This window comes from Calypte anna, chromosome 2 (assembly GCF_003957555.1).
Source record: "Calypte anna isolate BGI_N300 chromosome 2, bCalAnn1_v1.p, whole genome shotgun sequence".
In the NCBI taxonomy this organism is placed as follows: Eukaryota; Metazoa; Chordata; class Aves; order Apodiformes; family Trochilidae; genus Calypte; species Calypte anna.
Genome location: NC_044245.1, coordinates 36352568 through 36377419, shown reverse-complemented (window position 1 = coordinate 36377419; position 24852 = coordinate 36352568). Strand labels below are relative to the sequence as shown.

General features: G+C 35.2%; 1 protein-coding gene across 5 annotated transcripts in view; it reads left to right on the top strand.

Annotated features, from left to right (window-relative positions):
- The window catches only part of TBC1D5 (TBC1 domain family member 5), a 308217-nt gene that overhangs the window by 97498 nt on the left and 185867 nt on the right, over nt 1–24852 (top strand). For 4 of the 5 annotated variants that reach the window (XM_030445412.1, XM_030445410.1, XM_030445409.1 and 1 more), the window contains one exon: nt 19212–19334. In XM_030445412.1, coding sequence (XP_030301272.1) covers nt 19235–19334 — 100 coding nt within the window. In that variant the 5' untranslated portion in view covers nt 19212–19234. Of the gene's footprint in view, nt 1–15634; nt 15654–19211; nt 19335–24852 lie in introns of those variants that run through there. The other variant, XM_030445411.1, reaches the window with a different exon arrangement.

The window sequence follows — 24852 nt, the reverse complement described above, 5'->3', positions numbered from 1 at the left end:
CCCCCTGCTGCTGTTGATTACACCTAGATCTGCCACTGATTGGAACCATTAAAAGGCAAAGATAGTGTGGAGGGTTTCTGAATCATTTAATTGTAGAACTAATAAGGTGTTTTTGCTGACACCTAATAAAACACATCACATTAATAAGTGTGTAAACTGTCCATGGTATTTGATTGCTTTTTCATAATTTTGTAGATATGAGGGTAAGACAAGACTCTTAACCCTAATGGAATGTGATGTGCAAGTTTCTTTTTTGTATAGTATTACTCAATGTGGTTTTAATAAAGAAGTGAGAGCATAAGCTATCCAGGAGCATCATACAGTAGAGATTTTCCTTTCTGAGGGTTTTTGCATTTTTGGTTGTATGTAAATGTTGTGTGAGCATGTTGAATTGAGTAGATAATTGCATGAACAAGATATATTCAGTCTTATGTTAATGCTGCTTATTTAATGGCTATATAATGCAAACTATATTTGGTGCATGTGAACCCTGAAAAATTGCTTCCTTAATACAGTAAAGCTTGACAAATAATATCCAAAATTGGCCTAGAGCAACATTGACTTACCATTAAAGAACCTATTCTCCTTCAATGGTCTGACAGTGTCCATTCAACCTCTTAACTCCAGCAAGGTTGAAAAGTAGTATGTGAATACATAGAAGAAAGTCCTAACATGAATAATACTAATGATGATTTTAAAAAAAACTTACTTATGAAAGTTAAAAATTGAATTGATGGCTTTCCTATAATATCAGTTGTAGTATTTTTTCTTTCTAATCTGAGTGATTTTTAAGAATAAAAGTGAGATTAATGTTTGAGGAGGGTAGGGAGAGAGTAGAGGAGGAGGGAGTCTATAGCTACCTTAATATCATATAAAAATCTGCATTAAAATAGATAATCTGATTCCAAGCATCCAGGGAATTATGCTGGAGAGCAGGTCTTGTAAATCTGGGAACACATTGCACATGGTGAAGTCCACTCATTGTGGCTTGATATTAACTCACTGTTTCCACAGCTTTGCCAAATATGTTCCTATCACTACACATACAGTCTCCTCATACTTTGAGCAAATTAGCAAGAGGGACCAGCTGAATCTGTAGTTTCCAAATTTTTCTGCTTTTGTCAACCTGATCATCTAACCTTTTCTTTGCCCAGCCATACGTTCCTTTGTGATGAGATTTTTGTCAATGTTACCTACATTTTAAAACAGAGTTTGCCTTTTACCATTTTGTTACTTCAGCCTCTGACAGTGAGAACAAACTCTGTTTTCACACATACTGGTTTTGGCAGTTTGAGTCATTTTGCTTTCTACTTTTTCAGTGTCAGTTGAATGTTGTAGGATTTGAGCACAGAGAAACCAAATCATTGTTTGTAACAAGTGATTCCTATTAATTTTTTTTTCATTTGTGAAAGACTGTTACATTTTAAGATACAAGATTTTGTAACTTCTTTTTGTTGGTTATGTTAAAATTATCTTGTATTAAAAGGGTTAGCATCATTTATTTTGAAAAGCTAGTATTTTACCTACAGAATACTTCACATGTTACATTAACATATATACCCGCAGCCACATACGTGCTCGTTTCTGACTACTTAGAAGCTGGGAGGAAGCAGAGCTTTGAAAGGTCATAGCTTGTTAGTTTAAGAATACAGTGAAGTGCTAAGGTGCTAGAGAAAACTGGTATAATATAAAATGAAGTGCTTTTTAAATTTACATATACCTGAGACATGCCATAGCTTCAGAATTGATGCTAGAAGGAGCAGAGTAGATATCAATATTGAATGATAAGAGTTGTTCATTTCTGTAGCACTCACTGTTCATGGAACATAAAGAGTTTATTAAAGTGTTAAGCATTAGTTATTGAATATATGTTCCCTACATATTTTGACTCTAAAAATCACAAGGCAGCATAATGCTACCTTCAGGAATGAAGGAGCCAGTCATGCACTTCGCACTTTCGTAGACTTTTAGTTCCCTTGACCACAATGATCCACTATGATTATTTGATTTAAGAAGAATAAAATAAAATTACACTACTTTGTATTAAAAGGTTAGTATAAGAGATAAAAGAAAATTCTAAAAAACCTACTTATCTCAAGCAAATAGCTTTCCTTTTGTTTTGTTTTTTTTTTCTACTTTCTGCAAAGACAAGTGTTTTCCTATAGCGCTCATTTCATGTACTAGCAGCTCCAAGGATTTTTTTTCCTTTGGTCTGGGTTGTCTTAATTTTGTTCAGCTTATTTTTCAGAGATATTTTTTTGCCAGACTAACAGGGGCTGAGAATTCTGTATATTATAGATAAAAAGGGAAATGGTTTCCTTTTTTAAACTGTGAGAAACCGTTGGAAAAATTGATCTCTGTGGAGCTTTCATTGACAGATAAGATTGTGTCAGTCGATTTACAATTGGAAAAGTCTTTTTGTGAACTGCGTTTACTTAAAATTATACCTGCTGGTCCCTCAAAGGCCAGCAGTTCCTCTTACAGGTGATTTCTGTAGCAAGGTCCTACAACTAATTTTAGATTCACAGGAGGGAATTAGAATGTATTTTATCTTTGAACACATACTTACTTTATTGATAATGTGCACTTGGTTGCTTGTGAAATTTTCAACTGGACCTGGAAAAAAAAACAGGCATGTCTTTTTGTTTTGGGGTTTTTTTCTCTGCTCTTCTTGACCCATAAAGCATAAAAAACAAACAAGCAAATCACAAAAAATCCAAACTACCAACCAACATAAAGAACAGTACAATCCCCTTGGAAAAAAAACAGGAAACAAGACAGAGCAGCATATTGTAATTATTTCATGCTTGTTGCTGTATAAAATGTCGCAATTTTTCTCTTTCCTGATACTTTGTTGTAGTACATTAAAGTCTTGCAAGGGGTGCTTAACTGCGTACTAAAATGAAATAGATGTGCTCACTGGAAGCTCTCAATTGTGCTTTTCAGAAAGCTTGTGCTTAAGGTTTTTAAGTGCAGGGGGGAAAAAGGTAGATCCTTTGTGCTTCTGTGAAGCATTTAAAGTGCTCTTAATCCCTGGCAGCATCACCTCCATTTCTTTGGCTTGTCATCAGCATCTCTATCAGAGTAAAACTCCAATGCATGTAGCAAGAAACGAAGCGTGTAGGGGAAAAACATAAAGGCTCTTGACTGAAATAGTTCTTTAACTTATTAACAGACAAGTGTGCATGTCAGGAAAACACACTTGTTTGCTGTGAGTATATGCAATAGCTGATGGGTAAAGAAACAGAAACCTTAATTGCTGCTTGCGTTTAGGTCACTGTTCATTCATTCATTCATTGCTAGAGCTATGAACTATTCATATGTTGCCACAGTATGTTACTTACACACGACTGATGGTGAAGGAAGTAAGAGCTAAGATGCTTCACAGACATCGACATCGGGGGGATTAACATGTCTGCTTCATTAATATATATGTGCATACATTAATGTTGAAGTATTGAAACTGTTTCAAATGTGATTAAAAACTCTATCTCTTACGGTCTGGTATAGTCCTTAGAAACATTTAAATTTTTGGCATCAGATTTACCAGTTTCTTAACCATTTCACTTTTACTTTGCCAGTGGGAATACGAGTGCAGACAGAGTGCTCATCGCCTGCCTGCTGCCTGGTTTTCTGTTGTTTTTCCTTAGCTAGGTCTGCTCCCTGTACTTGCTAGCCATCATTAAGCATATATGAAGCTCTGTGGAGTGGCAGGCATGGATTCTGTGAGTGACATTTCTGGCAGCACTTTCCTTGTATATGGCATCAGTCCTGATTTTCTGAAATTCTAAGCATCTATGATCCCCGTTTGCTTCTGCTAAAGCGGTAGGTGCTCTGTCCTTTTGGAAAGCATCCTGTTCTGCAGTAAATCTCAAGCAGTTAAGGGATCAGAAAGTCCTGGAAACTTACTTAACACTTGGTTCTGACAGCCAGTTCTGTACGACAGCAAGACTGCCGCCTGTGTGAAGGCATTGCCTCTCCTGTTGCATTATAGACCCAATAATCTGCCCCTGTGAAACTAGGTTTGGGGATCAGTAGTGAATTGTTTAATAATGTTCATTGGAGCTCTTTAAAATATATTTGCAGTGTATAAAACACTTTGATATATAGAAGCTCACATTCTAATAAGATTACATTAAGTATCCTAATAAGATCAAGGCTTGAAATTATGTTTTTCCGGATTTGAGTGATATAAATTAATTTTAGTTTAAACCAGTGTCAGTGTTCTTAGATGTTCGTTATAAATACTCCATTTGCAGTTTCTGTGGGTCTGCATTTAAATAAAAAAATTGAATTCTCCTATTAACACAAGAAGCATTTTTCTCTTCCTCTTCTTCCAGTATACTGCAGCTACAGATTATCAAGGCAATGCTGTAATTATTAAACCAAACCAGTAAATTATATAGAGAACAACAGTGGCTGATCACTGAACTCTGCTGGCACTGGCCTTTCACTTCTCATTTAAGTCTAGCCTACTAAATAAAATGAATTCATTATTGTCAATTTAGATCCCTTGTGGAGGCTAATCCACAACACAAAGCCATTCTACACAAAAGTGAATTCTCTTCAGGAAGACCTTACAAGTATGTGCAAACTAAAATATGCAGGAAACTTCCAGTATAGACTAAATTATTTGTTACTTATAGTAACTGACTGACTGCCCAGGGTAAAATGTTGGATTAGTTCAAAAAGAGCCCCTCAGTCATGGTTCTGCTGTGATTTCTGTAGATTCAAGAGGACTAACTTGATCTTTAATTCCTGTGGTTTTCAGATTTAAAATTTGGTGCATGGGGTCAGGGGAAAAGCTTGGCTAGTTTCTGCATTATGATATTACTCTTCTCCTTTAATGGCCTGGTCAGATAACGTTTGGACTCAGATACATTGTCCTCCAGGTGGGCTACACTGGGTAAAAACATTAGTTGGTTTCTGCCCAAATATATGTACATATATAACTAAATTATTTGGTTACAATCACCCTTCCAAGTACACCACCTGCTATAGCAGACTGATACCTAAGATTATAGTCAGGAGCAGTGTATATTCCTTGCAGCTACAGCCAAGAGAGGACTGAGTTTTTTTAGTATATTAACATTTTACAATACACTAGTATTTCTATCAATGTTTCTGACAGATTTAATTATTTAAATATCAAATAATGTATAAGATACATTATTTAGGTATTAAATGTTATACTTGAAATACACAACATTTTGGAAAATTAGGAGTAACAGGAAAGTTTAACTGGCACTGAAGAACGGTTAGCGGTAATTGTGAGCTCCCCATCAAGGAGTCTTCACATCAGATCTAGCAACCTGTGACCTGGCTAGTTCTGCTTATTTCATTGTTAATCATAAGTCAGTGTAGTTTGGAGACAATAAAATTTTTGAACTCAGAGGCTATTTTTATTTCTTGCTACCTCTAAATTCAAAGAAAGGTGCAGGTATTTCCTATTAGCAAAATTTACCTTACTGAACCTGACAACATTTCAACTGCAGAATACAGAATGCCTAACAAATTTAGAGAAGGTCTGTTCCAGTTTTATGCTTAAATACTAAAATTTTATGTGCACCATAATAGCAGGGAAGAGCTTTACATTGCACTTAGCAGTGACTGCCTAAGAATTCCCTCAGTCCTGTCCAAGTAGAGCTGTTTTTATGGGTGCCTCAGCAGAAGAAAACAGAGGGCATTTTCACTGTCCAGTTGTCATGAAGCAGTAGTTGTAGTAAACAATTAATTTTGTACTTGAACTTATCCTATGTGTCAGGCATGAATCTTGTCAAATTCTTTGCTACTTTTTTTTGCTTAAAGACTTTTTCCTGAGCTTCGGAGCAAGATCAGTAATAATCTTCAAACTCAATTTTCCAATATTCAGTTTACACTGTAATCCAGAAAATCCACTTCAGTTTCTTGAATCTTACTCATAATCAAGTAAACAAATTGTGATAATTTTTTTTCTCAATATATTATTTGCTTCTGTTTCAAAACTTTTTCTCTTACAATGTGCAAGAAATGGTGTAACTCATGTTTTTTCTATATCAGAGGCTAAGAATGTTAGCATTCAGGTCTCTATAAATATATTTAAAATTTCAGAGAGAGTTTAAATATTTATGAACATATAAAAGGTAACTTAAAAATAATATGTTTGTCTTGGAAACTTGTGACCAGAACTTAATCTGCACACAAATTACTTTTGGGAGAAGAGAGAAGCATACTTACAGTCAGTTTTATTATTTTTAATGTTTTTCACTTTTTACTTTGCAGATTATATAAAGCCTTCAAATATTAATATATATTCAAGATCAGGGATTTATTTTTTTATTCTTTCATTTATCATATGTTGCTTGTCTGAAATTTTCATGGTCTTCTGATTCTTCTGAGCCACAGTTACTGTGCATGCAGATGCAGCTGATGCTGCTGCTGGCTTCTCATCGCACAAAAAAGGGAAACTCTTGGCCCAAAAAGCAAAAGCCATTAACTTATTTAAAAATAGTCTACAACTGGAAGCCATATATGCTGCAGGAAAAAAAAACCCTTTTTCTAGTGGTTTCAGTATATCTTTAGATGCATAGTGTGTGTGTATATATGTATCTGTATATATGTATCTGAATACGTAGTCTGTCTAGCTACAGATAGTACATCTAAAAAGAAATCATAGTGGAATTATATCATCATTCCATGAATTGGAGGGCTCATTTTTTAAGAATTTCTTTGGTTTATATATGTCCTTTAGATGTTGATCTAATATTTTTTGTGAAGAAAGGACTTGCTCTTTACTCTTATTCATTATTGTTTTCAGCAGTGCATTGGACATGACCGAACTGTACTCTCTTATTCTGTAGTGAGGGTTTAGGGTGATTTTTCAGTGACACTTTGGAAAAGACTTAATTGTTATTCTACCCTTTCTTATCTTCCAGTGTGATACAGAGCATTAAACATAAACCTTTTGTGTCAGGAAGTCATCAATAGAAAAGATGGATATTCTTCAATGTTGCCTTACTTGCTGTATTTGGACAAGTTCTGTGCTTGTAAATCAAGGCTGGTTATTGAGTTATCAGGTGCTTCATCCTTGAAGGATACACAGATTTTTTCCTGAAGTAGAGACTTAATAGCTTTCCTGCATGGAAAATATTCAAGGGTTTCAAGAAATAGCTGTAACAACTGCAGGAGAAGTGTATAAATTACCATCTCTTTTGGGTTTTTTCCCCCTCTCAGTACAACTCTTACTATAATTAGCCAGCATTTAGCAGCAAATGTTTGCTTTGGTTAAATTATTCAGAGCATTTATTTTACTTGTCAAAGGTTAGATCAGGTTGTTGTTTGAACTGGTAATTAAATGCAGCCTAATACCCTGTCATATTTCTGTGCACTATCAGCCCTCTTTCCCCCTTATTCTGTATAATTTTATTATGTTCAAGGTTGACATTTAGACTTCCAATTCAGATCCTGTTTACTCATAAAGAAAGTCAAGATTTTTGCTTCCATGTTTCATGGTACGTGTGTATGCTTAAGAAAACACAGGTGATGGTTGTTTGGAATATCATAGCTACAAACTTTGTCATAAAATAAGTGAAGGTTCTTTCAGTATTTTTATTTGCATATTTCAGTAAGTCATAACACAGCATCTGCATGTATTTATTATTTTTCATAGATGAAGGTAAGGTGCACAAGTACAGGTCTCTCCCTTACTAATCGAATACCTACAAGTCACAGTAACATGCACTATATTAAACCTGAATTCCCAAACCTTTACCAGAAATATGCATAATACTGAAACATAGGTACTTGAAATAACTACATAGTTGATTCAGGTGAACAAGCAAAATAAAGAAGGTCTTAAGATCAGAACTTCTCATTAATCTGGAGCACTGTCTCCTGTACATGTACATTAGAGCTCTGAGGCTGGTTATTCAGCTTGAAAAAATCAGTGGGTATTTTAGAGAATCCAGAATGCAGTCTTTATTATAGTTTCTCATGACAAGTTCAGGAACTATTTTTCACACACATTATACAGTCATTTAACTGAATTGTCACACACACACACACACATACACATATAGAGTATGTCTATTGCTTTTTTATTTCCTTATTTTCTCTGTTAAAAATTCAAGAACAAATTATAGGGCTTTCAAAACAGGTTGTGTTCAGAGGCCTAATATTGTTTAATGTCTATGAAGGGAAGAAAGCTGCTGTCCAATTAAAAAAAAAATAAGCTTGTGAGAGACTCTGTGTGCCTATAATTTGAAAAAACTGGTTTTAGGTTAAATAATTGCTTTCTTAAAGTTTAAGAAGTATTCATACAATGGTTTGAAGAGAATCTGGCTTTCAAAAAAGAATGGAGTTTCAGTTAAAATATTCTTTAGTCCTCAGTTTTACCTTTCAAAAGCCAAACTGTGTGTATGTCTGTGGAAGGTGAGACCTTTTTCTTCATCTGCTGTCTGCCATCAGGGCCTTTAAAGATCTGCACTAAATACAGAGGCAAACCTTAATGCAAAGGAGGAAAGAAAATACTTTTTCTAACACGCTTAGTATAGAAATACTAGATGATTTTTTTTAGAAATAGATCTTTTTTGTAAAAATACCATGTTTGTTTATTTGAATGGATGAGGGGAGTTTTATCTGGGGTTCTTTGGGAACAAGCAAGATGACATGGATTAGCATAGTGAAGGAGTGGTTTTCTGTCTTCCTAAGTGATTTCATTTCTGTCTTTTATGTTTTGGCTTTCCTTTCTGATAAGATGACGAAAACCTCTAAACCAAATATGACAAAGTTATCTGGGTTTGTTATATTCAGTGGTTTGATTATAAATGTGCCTTCTAAAACAGAACAGGATTTCCCTTTTCCTTCCACAGCGAAGAACTTCCAAGCAGAAGATTTTGGATGAGTAGGCAGAAGATCTGCTGCCTGCCTGCAAAATCCTTAAGCTTCAAGCCTTCCTGGCAACAGGTGGAATTGCAATATGTGTTTGACAGAAAATAGTCATCTCAGCTAGGCAATCTCTGTCTGTCACCTCTCTTTTGAAGAATGATCTGTCCCTTCAGTCAACTCTTTCTTCCTTTTCCATCAGAAAGCTGAGACCACCTGGTACTGCCATCTTATGGCTTCCTTTTAGGAGGAAAAAAAAGAAGATTAATAATACATGACAGGCCAGAATCTCAGAACTACTGATTTTAGGTGCCCCAAGATGCATGGCCTTACTATTAAGTTAGAAAGAAAACTGAGAACAGATCACACCTGTATTCTATATGCTTTGTTTCTTTCCATTTACTTCTGGATCCAGTTCAAAAATCTCATTTCATTCTTAATGTTCTAAGTGGTCATTGCCTGGCCATCATTGTGTCACTTCTCTGCCTGAACTAAGTCACTTTTCTACCTGAACTGTTACCAGAAATGCAACAACATAAAAAAATAATTTTTCTACGCTTTCTGTGTGTGAATACTTTTAAGAGTGAGATTATATGGAGTGCAGCAGGAAAAAACATCTGCAAGCTAACTTTTCTTAAGTTGACATTTCACTTGTTCAGAGAGAGAGAAAATAATAAAATTGGTCAGAAGGACAAAAGAAAAGAAAAGAGTTGGAAAGAAGTATGTGGTAACAGCTCTTTTGTTCAGGGGGAGTTGGAATGTTAATGCTATCATGATTTGTATGTTAAATATTCTTAAAAATTCATACTGGTTCATCTAATACCAGCAAGAAAACTGTCTGTAAAGGCTTTACGAAAACAAGGGGAAAAATTTAATCAAGGTTTATAACCATATCTTGTTTACATCTGTTATATTTTTTTAATAAAATAGGCTTAAAAGCTTAGCCTCAAAGGTGTTGCAAGCTTTCTATGAAGTATAATGACAGCTGTTGTTCCAGTACAATTCTTCAGACCTATTCAATGTTTTGTAGGAATTCCATTTCCTTTTAGTTGGTTGTGTACAATAAAACATTTATTCAGAAAACACTGGAAGACTTGGTCATGTCATAGTGGCTGGTGAATTAGAAAGAGCACCCAACTAAGCCTAAGTTACTCTGGAGCCACCAGTCTATTGTATAGATATTGTATAGGTATTAGCCACCTAATAAAAATGAAAAAGCTTTAGAATTTTGCCTTGTTGTTCTGCTCTCATTCCCCAGAGCAGAAGGGCATATACAATGCTCTGGGCAATAAATCACTTAGCCTGATACTTCTGGTTTTGTCTAAGATCTTGACCTACAACTTATGTGTTGCCTAAGAATGTCATGCAAGACCATGCTTTTGCTTGCTGCATAGTGTGTGCTAGCCCAGTTCTAAAGAGAAAAAAAAAAAAAGGACTTAAAGAAAATAGAACTTGTTGGTGGCAGATGTTTCCGGTAAGGCAAATGTGCTGCCACACCAAAAAGCCCTTTTACTTCATAAATTGCAGCTCACGTTTACTAATATTTCCCTCTTTAAAGAATTTATTTTATCCTTATTTCTGAAAGAATTTATGCTACGGATTCTCATTGTCACTGTAAACTTTAGGGTACATTTCTAAAGTTCTGAAGAATTAAATACTTTGCTTTATAGCCAGATTTTTATTCCTCTATAACCTTGCAAAATAATGCTTTCCTACTTGGTATTTAAGACCTGCATCTATTTTATGTTTTGAGGCAGTGTGTGTTTGATGTACCATGCTGTTTGTTCTGGTGATTTCTGTGCCTGTGTTGCTTTGGAAAGGAGCAGAGACTGCCCAGAAAAATATTTCAGGAGGGATAAATACCACTAACTAACAGTGTTTTATTGAAATCATTATGCTACACTGGCCTTGCCTGCCCAGCTTCTCTGTCTGAAGACTTCAACAAGACCACTTTGATGTCCATGTACAGGGAAGCTTAGAACATCCAGTTGTTCAGAACTTTGAATGGAAAATACAAGAGTGGGAAGGGATATGAAAATGAACTGTAACAGATAACACTACATTAGGACATCAAATTATTGCAGACATAAGAGTATTGCACTATAATTTTCCACCATATCTAATATTACTAATCCTGGCAGGAGTTACTACTGAGTTTCTGAACACCAGAAGCAAATGTGATGCATGAGGATGTGTTGAGCAACAGTGTTCACTGTCTGACAAAGGAAGAACCTACTTTGTCATCTTTTTAGTAGCATAGAATATAGGAATGTGTTCCTACTTAAAAAAGCAAACCAAAACAAAAGAATAAAATGTTACTCAAAACAATGTTGATATCAGAGGGCTTTCATGCAGTCAACTACTTGCTGAGGTTAGCAGGGTTCTTTTATACCTTGTTTTTCCAAGTCTTAGGGGGTTCGTTTGCTTGAGATATTTTATTTCATTTTAATCTAGGTACAGCTGTTTGAAATGCCTACATTCTAGATGGGAATAAATATTTTACAACAATACTGAGCCCCTAGAGTGGTCCCTAAGCACCCTGCTTTTGTTACTTCTGATGTGGCAAGGCTGAAGAGAAAGCAGCAATTTGAGCAAGCAGTACCTGACATGAATACTGTGCCTTATATAGAGTATGTATTGAGAGTGAGCATTTGGGGGTGAGAGGGAGCATTCATGAGAACTTCCACCATATTTTTTGTCAGGAGTGGCCCTAATCTGAAGGGTTTTTTTCCTCTTACTATGACTTTTAGACATACTAAAGTAAGCCTCTGCTCCTGTTGGTAGAAGTAATGGGAAAGCCTTGCAATTTGCATTCCCTACACTGCAGCTGAATTAGATTCCAGATAGCACCTTGTCTTTGCTTTCCTCTTGCACCCAGTCTTCCTCTGCAACTGTGCTCATTTGAATTCACTCAAAAGGATTGGATCCCATAAGTGAACATCAGTTATGGTTCTTAACATTATGTAGAGCCTTCATTGAAAGATATGAAACAAACTCTATCTCCCTCTGCTCCTTTGAAAGTACCTATAAAATTGTCCTTTTTCTTTAGCAAACGGGGCTTACACCAACTTTCCTCATGCCTCAGCATGAGACCATGCTGCTTTAGCATCTGCGCCTCTGGAAGAGAAAACTGGAAGAGAAATATTTGATGTAAATGCCTCTGTGTGTGCATGAACATGCTGGTGTTTCTATAAAAATTCTGTCAACCTCTGTAGGATACTGTTTTCTAAAAATAGTGAGAGAATAAAGGCTGAATCCTAGATTAATTGCTCACTGCTTTAAAGCTGTGATATCCTAGAAACTTATTTCATTGAATACACTTTTAGTGTCTAAGCTAGTTACTATCATTTTGGGAAAGGCTGCAGGCTAAGCTGCCATTTTTTCCAGTTCACTGTTTTGATGATTTCTTTCAGTCTTGACATTCTTTGGCCCTTTGAGTTACACATGTATTACTAAAACATAAAGTTTGTAGCATAGCATGGTGCCTCTGTGTTCCTGAAAGTAAAACTCTTAAATACTTAAAAGCAGTCATTTCCATACCATAAACAGCTGTAAACTACTTTAGTCTCTTAACTATCTTTGGAAGGACAAAGCTTTAATTTAAACTGTGTTGAATTGTTTTGTAACCAGGTAGATAATTATTTTTTGCTTTACTATAAATTTATTTCATTTATTGGTTTTCCAATTGTTCGGATTCTAGTAGAGTTTTCAGCACTTTCAGATTAGTGTAAGAAAAGGGTTCATAGTTAAATGAGGTAAAGATTTGAAATCTTATTGCATTTTTCCTTTCATTAAAGTAAAGCATTCAGTTTCTTTCAGTCTTAAATCAAGATTATAGTGTCTAGGCTCTTAATTGTTCATCTCTTTATGTTTTCAATTTCAGAGTAAGTACAGATAACCTCTGTTTACAAGGCTCGCTCTTTTGGCTGACATTCAGTAATGACAGTAGTAGGATTTCTTCCATGAAATCTTACTTTTTATGTCAGTTAAGCTATAACATCATGTGTGAGAACATGTGGATCTCTGACCAGAGAAATCAAGCCCTGCCATGCCACCTCCTTTCACTTCTACCAAGAACCTTTCTCTTTCTGTTGAAAAGAGAGTACAGTGACAATACAGCAATATAACATTTTCCCATCTCTTGTTAACCATCTAGCTCTTGAGGACAGGAGGACTTTTCAGGGCATGGGCTACATTTAGATGGTGACTTTGGATCTTTTTAGGGTTTTCTTGTTCGGAATCAAAGTTAGACCAAAACTGTATTCTCTTAAAAACCTCATTTTTGAGCTGTCACATAACCCTGCATTAAAAATGTGTTTAGTTTTGCGTTGAGGGTGCAGGGTATGGTTTTTATAGGAAACTCAAACCACAAACTTGAGACTGATTTTGGTTGTTGTCTCACCTAGTCATTGGTTTGGTTATTTGGTTGGTTGGGGCTTTGGTTTTTTTTTTTTTAATCAAAACCTACTGAACACATAACTGTAATACCAGGAACTTAAGATGAGTGATGTTGTTTATACTTTAGTTGTTAACTTTTCCAGTGCAGAAGAGAGATGTTGTTGCACCATGAATGGTACAAATGGCAATATTAACAGTATTAGGTTTTGGGAAAAAGTTTTGACGGGGAGCTATGGATATTCTACATAGTGGTCAGCACTGCATAAGGGTTGCAGTCCTCTGTGCTTTAGTCACGTTTGTCTTTCTCAGTCAAATTAGCCTATCTTAGGGAATCTTGTAACATCAAGAAAACTAAGCCAGCAACTAACTGCATGGCCTTTTTATCTGCTTATAACAAATATGTGAAAGATTTCCTATCTTCCATATTAAGAGAATATAAAGGTTTTTTTCTTATGATAAAGTTTTGTGTTGTTTTTTTTTAACTTCTACAATAAAATAGGTATTAACTATCATGTGAATTATCAGGAGAATACATTGTCATAGTCACAGGCTATTTATATTGTTTCTTATCCCTGAGATTTTAATTCATTACTGAATTTATACCTTGCATGTTTAAGTACTGGTAAGACATGAAAATTGTAGGGTTAAATCTGTAGACAGTGCTTTAAAGCTCCTATGATAATTGTTCTTAGGTATGTATTCCTTTACTGTGGCTCTTGAGACAACTATTTAATAGACAACATTTGAATAATACAAATGTGCAGTTGGTAAAAATGGATTAGGGTTTCAGGGTGGTACCAATGGGTGATATTTAATATTGAATGACATGTATTAAGACAAATGCTTTTATATATAATTTATTTGGCATTGTAAATGCATTTATCTTGTGAGATACAGACCCCCTGTTGCCACATGAAGTATTCTGGAAAGGTTTGGAGTAAATAAATAATAAAACCACTTTGATATACAATCTAACAATATTAAATATTAAGACTTTCACATGATTGATTTTAATACTTAATTAACTTATTTAAAGTCCAATGTAACTCTTGTTTTTGTATTAAAGATCAGACAGACAGAAGTTAAAATGCAGGAAATGTTATTAAATGGGACAAAATTAATTGCATTTCATGATCATCAGACTCACTGGCTGTTAACCTGTCCATCAGTGGCATGATCCTGTTTGTTCTGTTCTGGACCCCAGCTGATGTTAATGTTAATCTGCTTTACTATATCAGACCATTTTTATGTTTGCATCATTCTACTTTAATGATACATAATCTCATACATTTTAGAAAAGAAACAGTCTTGCTTTATGCTATCCCAAGTTTGTCAAACTGTGCACTTCTTTTCTGACTTCTCTTCCTCCTAAGGCACTGCTTCTTCTGTGAATGGGGGCTGTGGAAGTGGCTGAGTAGTGCTCAAGTGATGGAGAACAGAAGATGGTCCATGTGGCCAGAGTAAAAATTGATCTCATAGCAAAGAACAACACAATTACAGATTGGAATAAAAATTTTAAAAATCCCTACTAGTGAGTGCCTTAGGAAAAAGGCTGAAACAGCTTGAAACATATCAAATGGTTCTAATTTTTCAAAGTTCATGCTCGGCACTGACTCCTGCTCAGCCCTCTATTCAGAGAAAGCATGATTGATTGATTGATTGATTGATTCCTTTGCTAGTTTAGGAGGAATAATTTAATGACCAGGAGATATGGCCAGTGGGGAAACAAGCAAACAAACAAAAAACAACAAATACCAAACCAACAAAATTTAAAAAAAAAATTTTAAAAAATCGACAGGGTCTAGAACTGCTTCAAGATTATTTGCAAGTAATCCATACTTCTTGCTTTACATAAATACAATGTATGTTTATTCTCCTAATACTCAATTCTTATTGACTTTAAGACATTTTCAGATTCTGGAAAACCCTGACTGTTCTGTGCTAACAAGCATGATTGCTTCATAAACTGAAATGAGGGGCAGAGTCGTGAACCCTCATAACACGGTGCTGTCAAACTTAACAAAACATGCATAAGATCATTACCATATCAGACGTTTGCTTTTAGTCAGGTCATTTTAATCAATTTTACTTCCCAGGGCAGCTAATTTATCACTTAGCTAAACAAGTATTTCCTCTCCTTGTCGTCAATTTAAGTAATTAGAATTGTAAACTGTGCTATATGGCTTGAAATAAAGACCCAAAGATAATTTGGAGAAGGTGGCTGATACAGTCTAATAGAACAAATGCAAAGTATTATTTAAATACTTTGATACCCTTCAGTGGTTTTCAGAAATGTCATATTCCACTAGCTTTGCTGGTACTGATAGAAACTGATTTTTCTTTTTAGCATCTCCATGACTAAACAACATTGTTCAGCTTGTTCATCAAAGATGGTGGGTTCTCTTAGCCCTTTCTTCAAGCATGAAATGCTTTGCTTTTTCACTTGATCATTAGGAGTAAGAGGATGGCAGGGAGCAAGAGTGGAGCAAGTGCTGGAATTTGTAAAGTTTTCTTCCCTGGTCCTAAGTTTTTGCTCTGGTTTGCTCCAGTCTGGTCCAGACATTTTGTGCAACATTGGTAGTTCAGCTAATAATACAAGTGTATGTCACTTAGACTTTTATCTTTGTATTTCTAGATAGATAGATAGATATAGCTTATGTGTATTAATGGAAGATTAGGGTTAGGGTGTGGGTTAGGTATGGGTTAGTTTAGTCTGTTGCCACTGACAGTCTGGTGAAGTGGTTTTCATTTTGAATTTTTTAAATACTACTTTTTTAAGCATTATAAACTCACATTTTTTTATACAGGAAGAATGGCAATGCTTATGAAGGCATGGCTGTGCAAGAGACTAATTTCTGGCAAGAGGTGGTAGAAATAGTATCAAGTGTTAGAGCAGCTAAAATAGAGGGCAAAAAGCTTTTAAACGCTCAGGTGCACAAATCTCCTCATGTAAAAAGGAAGCAGCAGAATTTGAAGCTAAGTACTCATTGAGAATATGAAAAGTTCTTTGAATTAGAATGGGTATGTCAAATCAGACTATCTTAAATGACAAGTGTTGATCCCTGCTGTGTAGAAAAAGGTTGTTGGTAAGATAGATGTTAGTAAATATAATTTAAGTTTTTCCTAATGGAAACAGCTTGGTGTTTTATCACCTACGGAATGTGGAGGAGGTCATGGGGAGAAGCACTGATAAGCTGTAAGAAAGTATCTTTACAGAGTCCTTTTTAACATCCAGTGGAGCTCTGTGTTGGAATCCACAACCCAAGGGATTTTTGGTGTCTTCCATTGAGAACCTGGGCTGACAGGTCACAGACATACTGCCAAGCTCCTTCAGTGGTGCTGGGAAGCAGCCTGGATTCACTAAGCCTGTGCTGACCTGTGATGCTGTCCTGGCTGGGGGCTGCTCAGAGCAGCTGAGCCCTGCAGCTCTTCTAATGGCACACGGGGGCTCCTTTCCTTGCCTACCTAACCAAAGGAGCCAGATAAGGAATTTATCTGCCTGCCTTCCTTGTGCTTATGTGTTGGTTAGTGTCTCTTTTCGTTCCACTAACTAGATAACTGTTTCATATGCAGCCTTAATTATTTGTACAAGTATGTTAAAGAATAGACAAACTCCCAGTGCTGGGAAGGGTGCCAGGTCTTCAGGTTTTTTAGTCCTTCATCTTTGGAGCAAAAAAAAAACTAGGACTAGATAAAGTAGTTACCTTTAACTTTCACTGAGGTATTAGAGTTTAACTAGATCGCCAGTACCTAGTCTTGTATTCTAATCTGATAATTGAATTTCAGATTTTTGTAACATTTTTATTGTTTCACATTCAGAATGTTTTTAAATCACATCTTATTTAACATGAACAGTATGTTATAGACCATTACAAATCAACCACAAACCTATAAAGAATTAATCTCTCTCAGAGTAAGATCCCAAGTGTAATCGTAATTTTTTAATAGTTCTCTTCGCTCTTTTTAGAAGAGCTGAAAAGAACTTAAGTATAAAACTGTAAAGAAAATTGCTTGGACTAAGGAGTGACAAGACTAATAGGTAGTGATATTTTTGTTAGCACTAATCAAATTTATCCGTAAACAAACAGTAGCAACTGATTAAATCACTGTGCAAGTATCAAAAGTAAATCTGTTCAGCTGTTTAAAACTGCTCTAACCGTCTGTAAAGTAAATTACAGCTCTTATATGTTGTAAAGGCATGGCATTGGGGGAGTATAAAAAAAAAAAAGAGAGAAGGTGGATACAGAACAGAAGAATATAGAGCAACCTTCCTAGAGCTTCCTAGAGCAACCTTCCTTCCATACATGTTATTGATGAAAGACAACGTAAGTCTGAAGCATATTCTGTCTTTACTAAGCGGTAGCTTCTAAAACTACAAAGGTTGATAAAGCAATTTTATGCCTGGTTCTCAGTTTGAAAGGCACTGGAACTGTGCCTTGGTCAGATCGTATAGCAGTGTCATTGGACACTTATAAAAATAAGAAGTTAAACTCTTCCAGCACAGTTTGAGTTAAGCTTGTAATTTTTCTGAAGACAAAATCAACAGATCCGTAGAAGTGCATTTACAATGATACAGCAAAGAGAACAGGAGTAGCAGATAGTATTCCAGCAGAAGAAAATGGTATACATCTCTTTCAGCAAAGTTGTTGGGTTTTTTTTTTTATTGTTTGCTGATTTTTTTGTTGTTGTTGGTTGGTTGGGTTTTTTTTAATAAGTAAATTCTTCGAAGTTTTTAATTTATTTAAGGTACTTACAAACATCTCGCTATCATGTAGCCATAAGACTGCAGTTAGACATTGAAACACTATTTGGGTGGCTGGCAAGTTTATAAATGTTTTTCTTTAAGTTAATTCCTACATTTTTCATTAAGGTTTAAAAATAATATTAATTATATGGTTTTGTCTTTCTCGATGTTGTCCTTTGTTTTTGAAAGAATTTTGTAAATGTTTACTACCTAGCCCGCTATGTTTCCTCAAATGCTTCTTTAACATCATCTTTCTAGAAAGCTAATATAAATCTTGATAAAACCAAAATCACCCATCATACCTGTTAGCATTGTCTCATTCTCTCTTTTTTGCATGTTTTTGTATCCCTCTCTCCTGTCATCTTATACTTCACCTATGATTTCTGAAAAAGTAAAGGTTAAAAGGAAGTTTTTCTAGGATGAGAGGTACTGAGTCCAGAAGAGCAATAAAGATGAGTCTCACCTCAGCTTTGCTCTGTAACCTTCAATGTCCTGAAGGACTAGCATCAGTTCTCCCTGGAATCAGATTAAAATATGAGGTGAGGAAGCTAGAAAAAGCAAGGAAATGTGCTCCTGCCCCAGTGTGCCATCTCTCTGGGGCCACACTTGGAATTTTACATGCAGTGTGATAGTTGGAGGTATTATAACCATTTTTTTGACTCCAGATAATGCAGCTTCCCCTTATGAGGAAAGGTTGAAGAAGATGGATTTCTTTAGCTTGAAGGAGACTGAGAGGCAACCTCTTAGTGTTTATAAATATGTAAAGGTTGAGTGTCAGGAAGATGGAACCAGGCTCTTCGCAGTGATGACCAATGATAGGACAAGGGGTAACAGGTGCAACTTGGAGCATAGGAGTTTCTATGTAAACATAAGGAAATGCTTTTTCATTGTTGAGGGTGACAGAGCACTGAACAGGCTGCTTAGGGAGGTTGTGGAATCTCCTTCTCTGGAGACATTCCAAACCCACCTGTACGTGTTCCTGTGTGACCTGCTACAGGGGATCCTGTTCGGGCAGGGGGGTTGGACTCAGATCTCTCAAGGTCCCTTCCAACCACTGTGATTCTGTGAACATTTGAATGGAAATACTACTGTTCTGCTATTGGATGTCTAATGGTAATGTTATGCCTAGAAAATAAGGAACTCTCTGATTTTAAAATAGCTAAAGAAGCACTAAAGTCTTGGTTTCTCTGTTTTTCTTTTCCTCCAGATTAATACCCTTCAGTTGCCAATATGTATCATTCTGTGTCTGAAACCAATCACCCTTTGCAAACAGAAGAACAAGAAATAGGCATTGATCCCTTGCAGAGTTATTTGAACAAGCCAGGGGGAGGTGAGTTTTGTATTTCTGTACTTTGACTTTATTCCTAGAAACCTTATATAAGTGTGTTGTGGTAACTGAATCTGTGATGATTGGTTAAATTCTCTCAATGAAGTTGAACAGGGCAACTTAAAGAACATTTTAGAGTGTGTGTGTAGAGCACTCTGACACCAATGAAAACCACAAAAAGACAGCTTTTAGTTACAGACAGAAACATCAATCAAATGTTTAATGCACTGTCATCCTTTTTTTAATCATAAACCAAACATTGACTTCAGCATAAGAATATTGAAATGCACTATGGCTTTGTGGTACGTTCTCAAGCATGGTCACTTCTACATTGCTTTGGTTTGGGGATTTTATTCTGGTTGGTTTTTGGGTTTGGGTTGGTTTTGGTTTTTTTTTAATTCTACAGTAAAGTTCAGTGTGTTATTCTGCTTGAGATTAAACAAAAAACCTGCAAGTTAAGATGGAATGAACAGTCTCTAAAAGTAGAAATTATTTCATAACCCAAAGTAAATTGATGAAATGGAGTATTTGGAAGACTCTAATGAACAGTGAGAACAAACTGCTTGCATAATGCAATGCGTGTCTGTGTTGCTTGTCTTTTCTACTTATTTGCTGGTAGTGACAGTATAGTTGGTTCGAAGAAAGTGATAAGCTTAACGAGAAATTTCGTCCTTGTCATGAAAACATTCCTCAAGTACTCAGTTATACACAGTGGCACCTTAACTACCTGTAATTTTCCAGTCATTGAACACATGTACCAGGAGGGCAAAATAAAAAATTTATTTTAAATTACAGAGTTGAAACAACTTTGTCACATTTCCTGAGTCCCCCACCCAGATCAACTACCATGTGTGGGTGTATGTGTCTATAAATCTTCTGTTTACTGGTGCTTATTAAAAAAGCTATGTCAAGTTTTGCTTAGTCAGGTTTATTACTTCAGTTTATAAGAACCTGGCATTTTAATTTAAAATATATTGGTAAAACTTCATTGTCCCTTTGAGCCAATTTTTTTTCTTTTTTTTTTTTCTTTACTGGCTTATGAAGCTTTTTCAGTGTTAGAAAATGAAAATTAACATCTAGGGGGAAGTATTTTAAAACCTGACGATTAAACAGAATAGCTTTTCTAGGTCAGTGTTCCTCCTCTATTATATTTGACATCTTAACAATATGGAGCCATTTTAGTTTCATAAACTAAATGCATTTTCCTACATATTTTTAGAAACTCGAATGTTTTTCGCAATAACCTAAAATAATAACCATTTTCCAGAGGAAATAAAGCTTACTTCTAGTCTTCCCCAATCAAGAAGGAGATAAGCATTTTCTTCTGATTTTTTTTTTTTCCTTTTAAGAATACTGGTAATTCTCTCAACCGTGGTTCAGGAAAAAGCCAAGATTTTCACCCTGCTAAAAAAACACTGTAAATTAATTTCACCCTTTATTGTGCCCAGAAGCGATTAGTTACCTTGACTGAAAAGGTTTCTCATTTTTATCCCAACCTTAACATTTCTATGACATACAAAGTTATTAGTATTGAATTGATGTTTAAAAGTGCCATTAATTCATTTACCCCAAATGTTCATTAACAATGTAAATGTATGCTGATGTTCTATGAGACAAGGAAGTGACTAATGACTCTTCGCACTAACAACACTTAAAATGAATAGAAACTTTAGATAGCTAATCTTGAAGTAATCAAGACCCTCATTCAGCTTGGCATCTCTGTATGCTCTAAAACAGCTGTCAACTGTTAAAAATATATACACAACACACACATACGCACATGCGAAGATAAAGATATGTAAATACACGGTTCCCCGTGTCATGAAGGTTACCAACTATGGTACATTTTTTATGTTCAATCTATGTAAATATTTTATATAAAGCATCCATTTCATCTTAGTTTTTTTAACTGAGAAACACATACTGCATTTTAATTTGAAACTTTATATATCCCGAATAAGTCTTTGAAGTTTTAATATTTCATTTTAAATAAAGCATGCGCTTAGATGGTGGTTGGTCTTTGGCATCAAAATACAGTCCATGCAGTTACTCTCCATGCAGTCTTTTCATCATTGTTTTCAGAAGAATATTTCAAGACAAGGTTTCTTAACTTGGCCTCAAGTTTCAGGCACGAGACAGAATTTCCTTAATGAAAATGTGCATTTTAAGGGCTTCTGTATCACGTATCACAGGAATATGGTGGAGAGGTGGTCCAACAGTCAGACATTTTTCATGCAATGTTGTAGAATATCAGGACATGTGAATTGTTTTTTGAAGCTGTGCTGAATTCTTAAAGTATTACCTTGGATACAAAGTGATAGCCTTCCCTGAGATGGCATAATAAAACCAAAAAGTGTCACTGATGAATGCTGAAAATAAATATTTTATTATAGAGCTAGTCAGATTTGCTAATCTACATGAGGTACTTTATATCTAGTAAGTGCAACTGATAACAAAAATGATGGAGAACCAGGAGATGCCATATTCATCTGTAGTATTGAAATGCTCACATAGGCATTTTCCTAAAATGAAAGAAATCCCAGAAATACATGGATTGCTGTTAAGTATTGTTTTCTGGAAAACCGCATGCATACACTACTTTTTGTTCATTTGCTGCCAGGATTAGAAAGATATGTTGGATGGGAATCCAGAGATATGTTGATTGAGTCTAGTAGTTCTTAGTGCTTTTATTAAAACCTCACTTAACTTATAGCAAGAAAATGAGGTTTCTCTGGGACAGGGTTATTAGCACAATACAATTCAAAGCATTCTTGAGATTTTGGAGAAGTCGTTTGAGAATTAATAAGACATGGTTCACCAGGAACAGCTGCAAGGATTAATGTTGTAAATGCTAGGCAGAAGACAAATACCTAGCTGAACAAATAAAAATAGAGCAGTACAGATGAGGTAGGTGTCTTGGAGAAAGAATTGGGCATTCATAGCACTCCAGATTGCATGTAACTGAGGAACTTCAAATCTTGAGTTATGATGAATCATGAGAATGTGCTTCGTTGCAAGTTTAAAAAATTCAGGATAGGCTGTTAACTAATTGACAGTCAAGATCTTTATCCTGTTCCTGTGAAATATTAAAAAAACCCAACAGATAATTTAGTATTTCAGTCATTTTCTCATGCTTGGTTTGGCCTATGTTCTTTTCCTTGTGTCTGATTTTTATTTTTTTTTTAAGATAGAAAAATGTGCATTGCATATATGCACTCATATGCTTTTTTAAAATAGCATTTTTAATAGTTGGTAAGAAATTCATAGCAGAGATTCTCACTTTTGCAATCTTATGCTTTAAATGGAAGATTTCAGGAGTTTTAAGAAATGTTAATTTTGGATTAGATATTTTGGAGCTGGTATCTACATACATTTATGTATACATGCATTGTTATCTTTACTTTTGACTATAGCAAGTTGATAGTATTTTGCTACAGTTTCTGGTCTGAGAATCTTCATTATATTGCTTATTTTATTCTAATGATATTTTTTTAATTATTCCCTCTGAAATTGGATCTCTATCTGTGAATTTATTATCAGAGAGTGGATTTGTTTTACTTTGTCTTTGTCAGACACTTTATAAACCCTGAATATATGAAGAGAAATTTCAGAAACTTTGTTCTTCTAACTGTGTATTGGATCTGGCAAACGATTTTTTTCATTTTTGAAGGCTTCAGGTTTATATTACAACTATATTACATATATTACACTTATTATTACAAGTTACATTACATTATAACCTACAAACTAGGTTAACTATTTCTGAACTGCTATAAATTTTTACTCAAAGTTACAGCATTCACCAAATTATGGCAGAAGTTTTGGAGAGTATAGTAGGTAGTATTCCCATTTCATTGAGGAAATGAGGAGGTTGATCCTCTAAGGACAGACTGGAACAATGCATTTAATACTCTTCAATTTAATTTGCTGAATATGACAATTAATACAATTAAGGTCACTTGAAATGAAACTATTAACGAATTGGGTAATTTACTTTAACAATGTCAGTGTGTTCTCACAATTACATTTGCTTTAATTAGTGCACAAGCTATTATTTAATAGCATACTTCATGTAGAAAAATGTAATGTGTTCTTTGTTCTTAATAGAAGAAAAGGGGAAACATTTAATGGGTCTGAGTGTTTTGGATTTGGAGTTTGAAAGGGGTATATTTCATGTCCAAAGCCTATAGCTGGTGCTAAAGGACAGAGAAGGATGATGTAGGTAGAAGGACAAAGGTAACTACTGGAGTGTGTTGCTGAAATTATTCCAGTTGAGATTGATCAGTTGCCCACTTCAAACTTATTTACCATTCCATCCTTCCTGATTTATCCTTCCTGCTATGAAAAACTAAGAGGCATAATAAGAGAATATTCTCATTTCCATGTTGACTGTATGCTGTGTTTCCATTGCTTTTCTTTGTAGAATTTTTGTGTTCTGGTGTTAACATCATAACCCAGATCACTGAGAAATATTACCATGTAAAACTATACCTCACATGGACTTTGAGAAACCTGGTTTTATATCAGTGATATAAAAACTTGTAGAAAACAGAGGGGAATGAATTAATAATCCCACATTCTCTGGATCTAAGAGTATCCATACGCTATCAAGTACTTTCCCCAAATCTTAAGTGTAGTTGATGTGGACTGTTATGGTCTTGGTTATATCCTTTCACATTTGTTCTGGGGTCAAGTTAATTTTTGCTCACAAAGTATCTTCTAGTCAGTAGTTCTTCACTGTTAAAAGTGTTGGGGTTTTGCCCTTACAGCACCCTTCAGTCAGGGAGACAATCCTGATGCAGATGGCCCTGTATGGCATTAATCTTTCTCTGGTTTTAGAGATAATTGCTGTGATTACATTTTTTAAATGTAATCAAAGAGGTCTAGATCTCTCTGTGTGAGAAGTACATTCGCAGGTAAAAGCAACTAAAAATGCAAATATTGTAGGGTCTTGAAGCTTATTACTTTCTTATAAAAAATTTTTCAATATTATGATGTCATTTGTGTCATGTAACATGTTTTTTCATGGTACATACAGGGAGGCACATGTACATGAAATCCAGCATTGTGTGTTTATGAGTCCTTTTAAATATGCATGCTACTTTGTGTTTTCATTAAAAGGACAAGATTGGAACAGAGAACCTCTGCATTATATGGGAACATGAGATGGAGTGGGCAGTAATTGCTCTTAACACCTGTGGGATTTCATGCTATGATTTACACCAGGCCCTGGGAATACACCGTGTCCTTTGTTAGTGAGTTTTTCCCTTCAGACAGAAAGTTTCAGTTTTCCTGACCAGCTTCACAGTTGCTAGTGATGCTCATCCAGAGCCCTCGTACTTCTCCTGGGCCTGGCTTTTCCATTTGCAGGCACAGGTGTACTAGAGGAGAAAGATGTATCTTCAGAGTGCTTCGCTTTGTGTTAGATGAATAAAAGCAAGAGTAGTTTTTACATCTTCAAATACCATATGCAATCATAACAAGCATTTTAATATTCATTTATTAATAATAACTGCTGTTT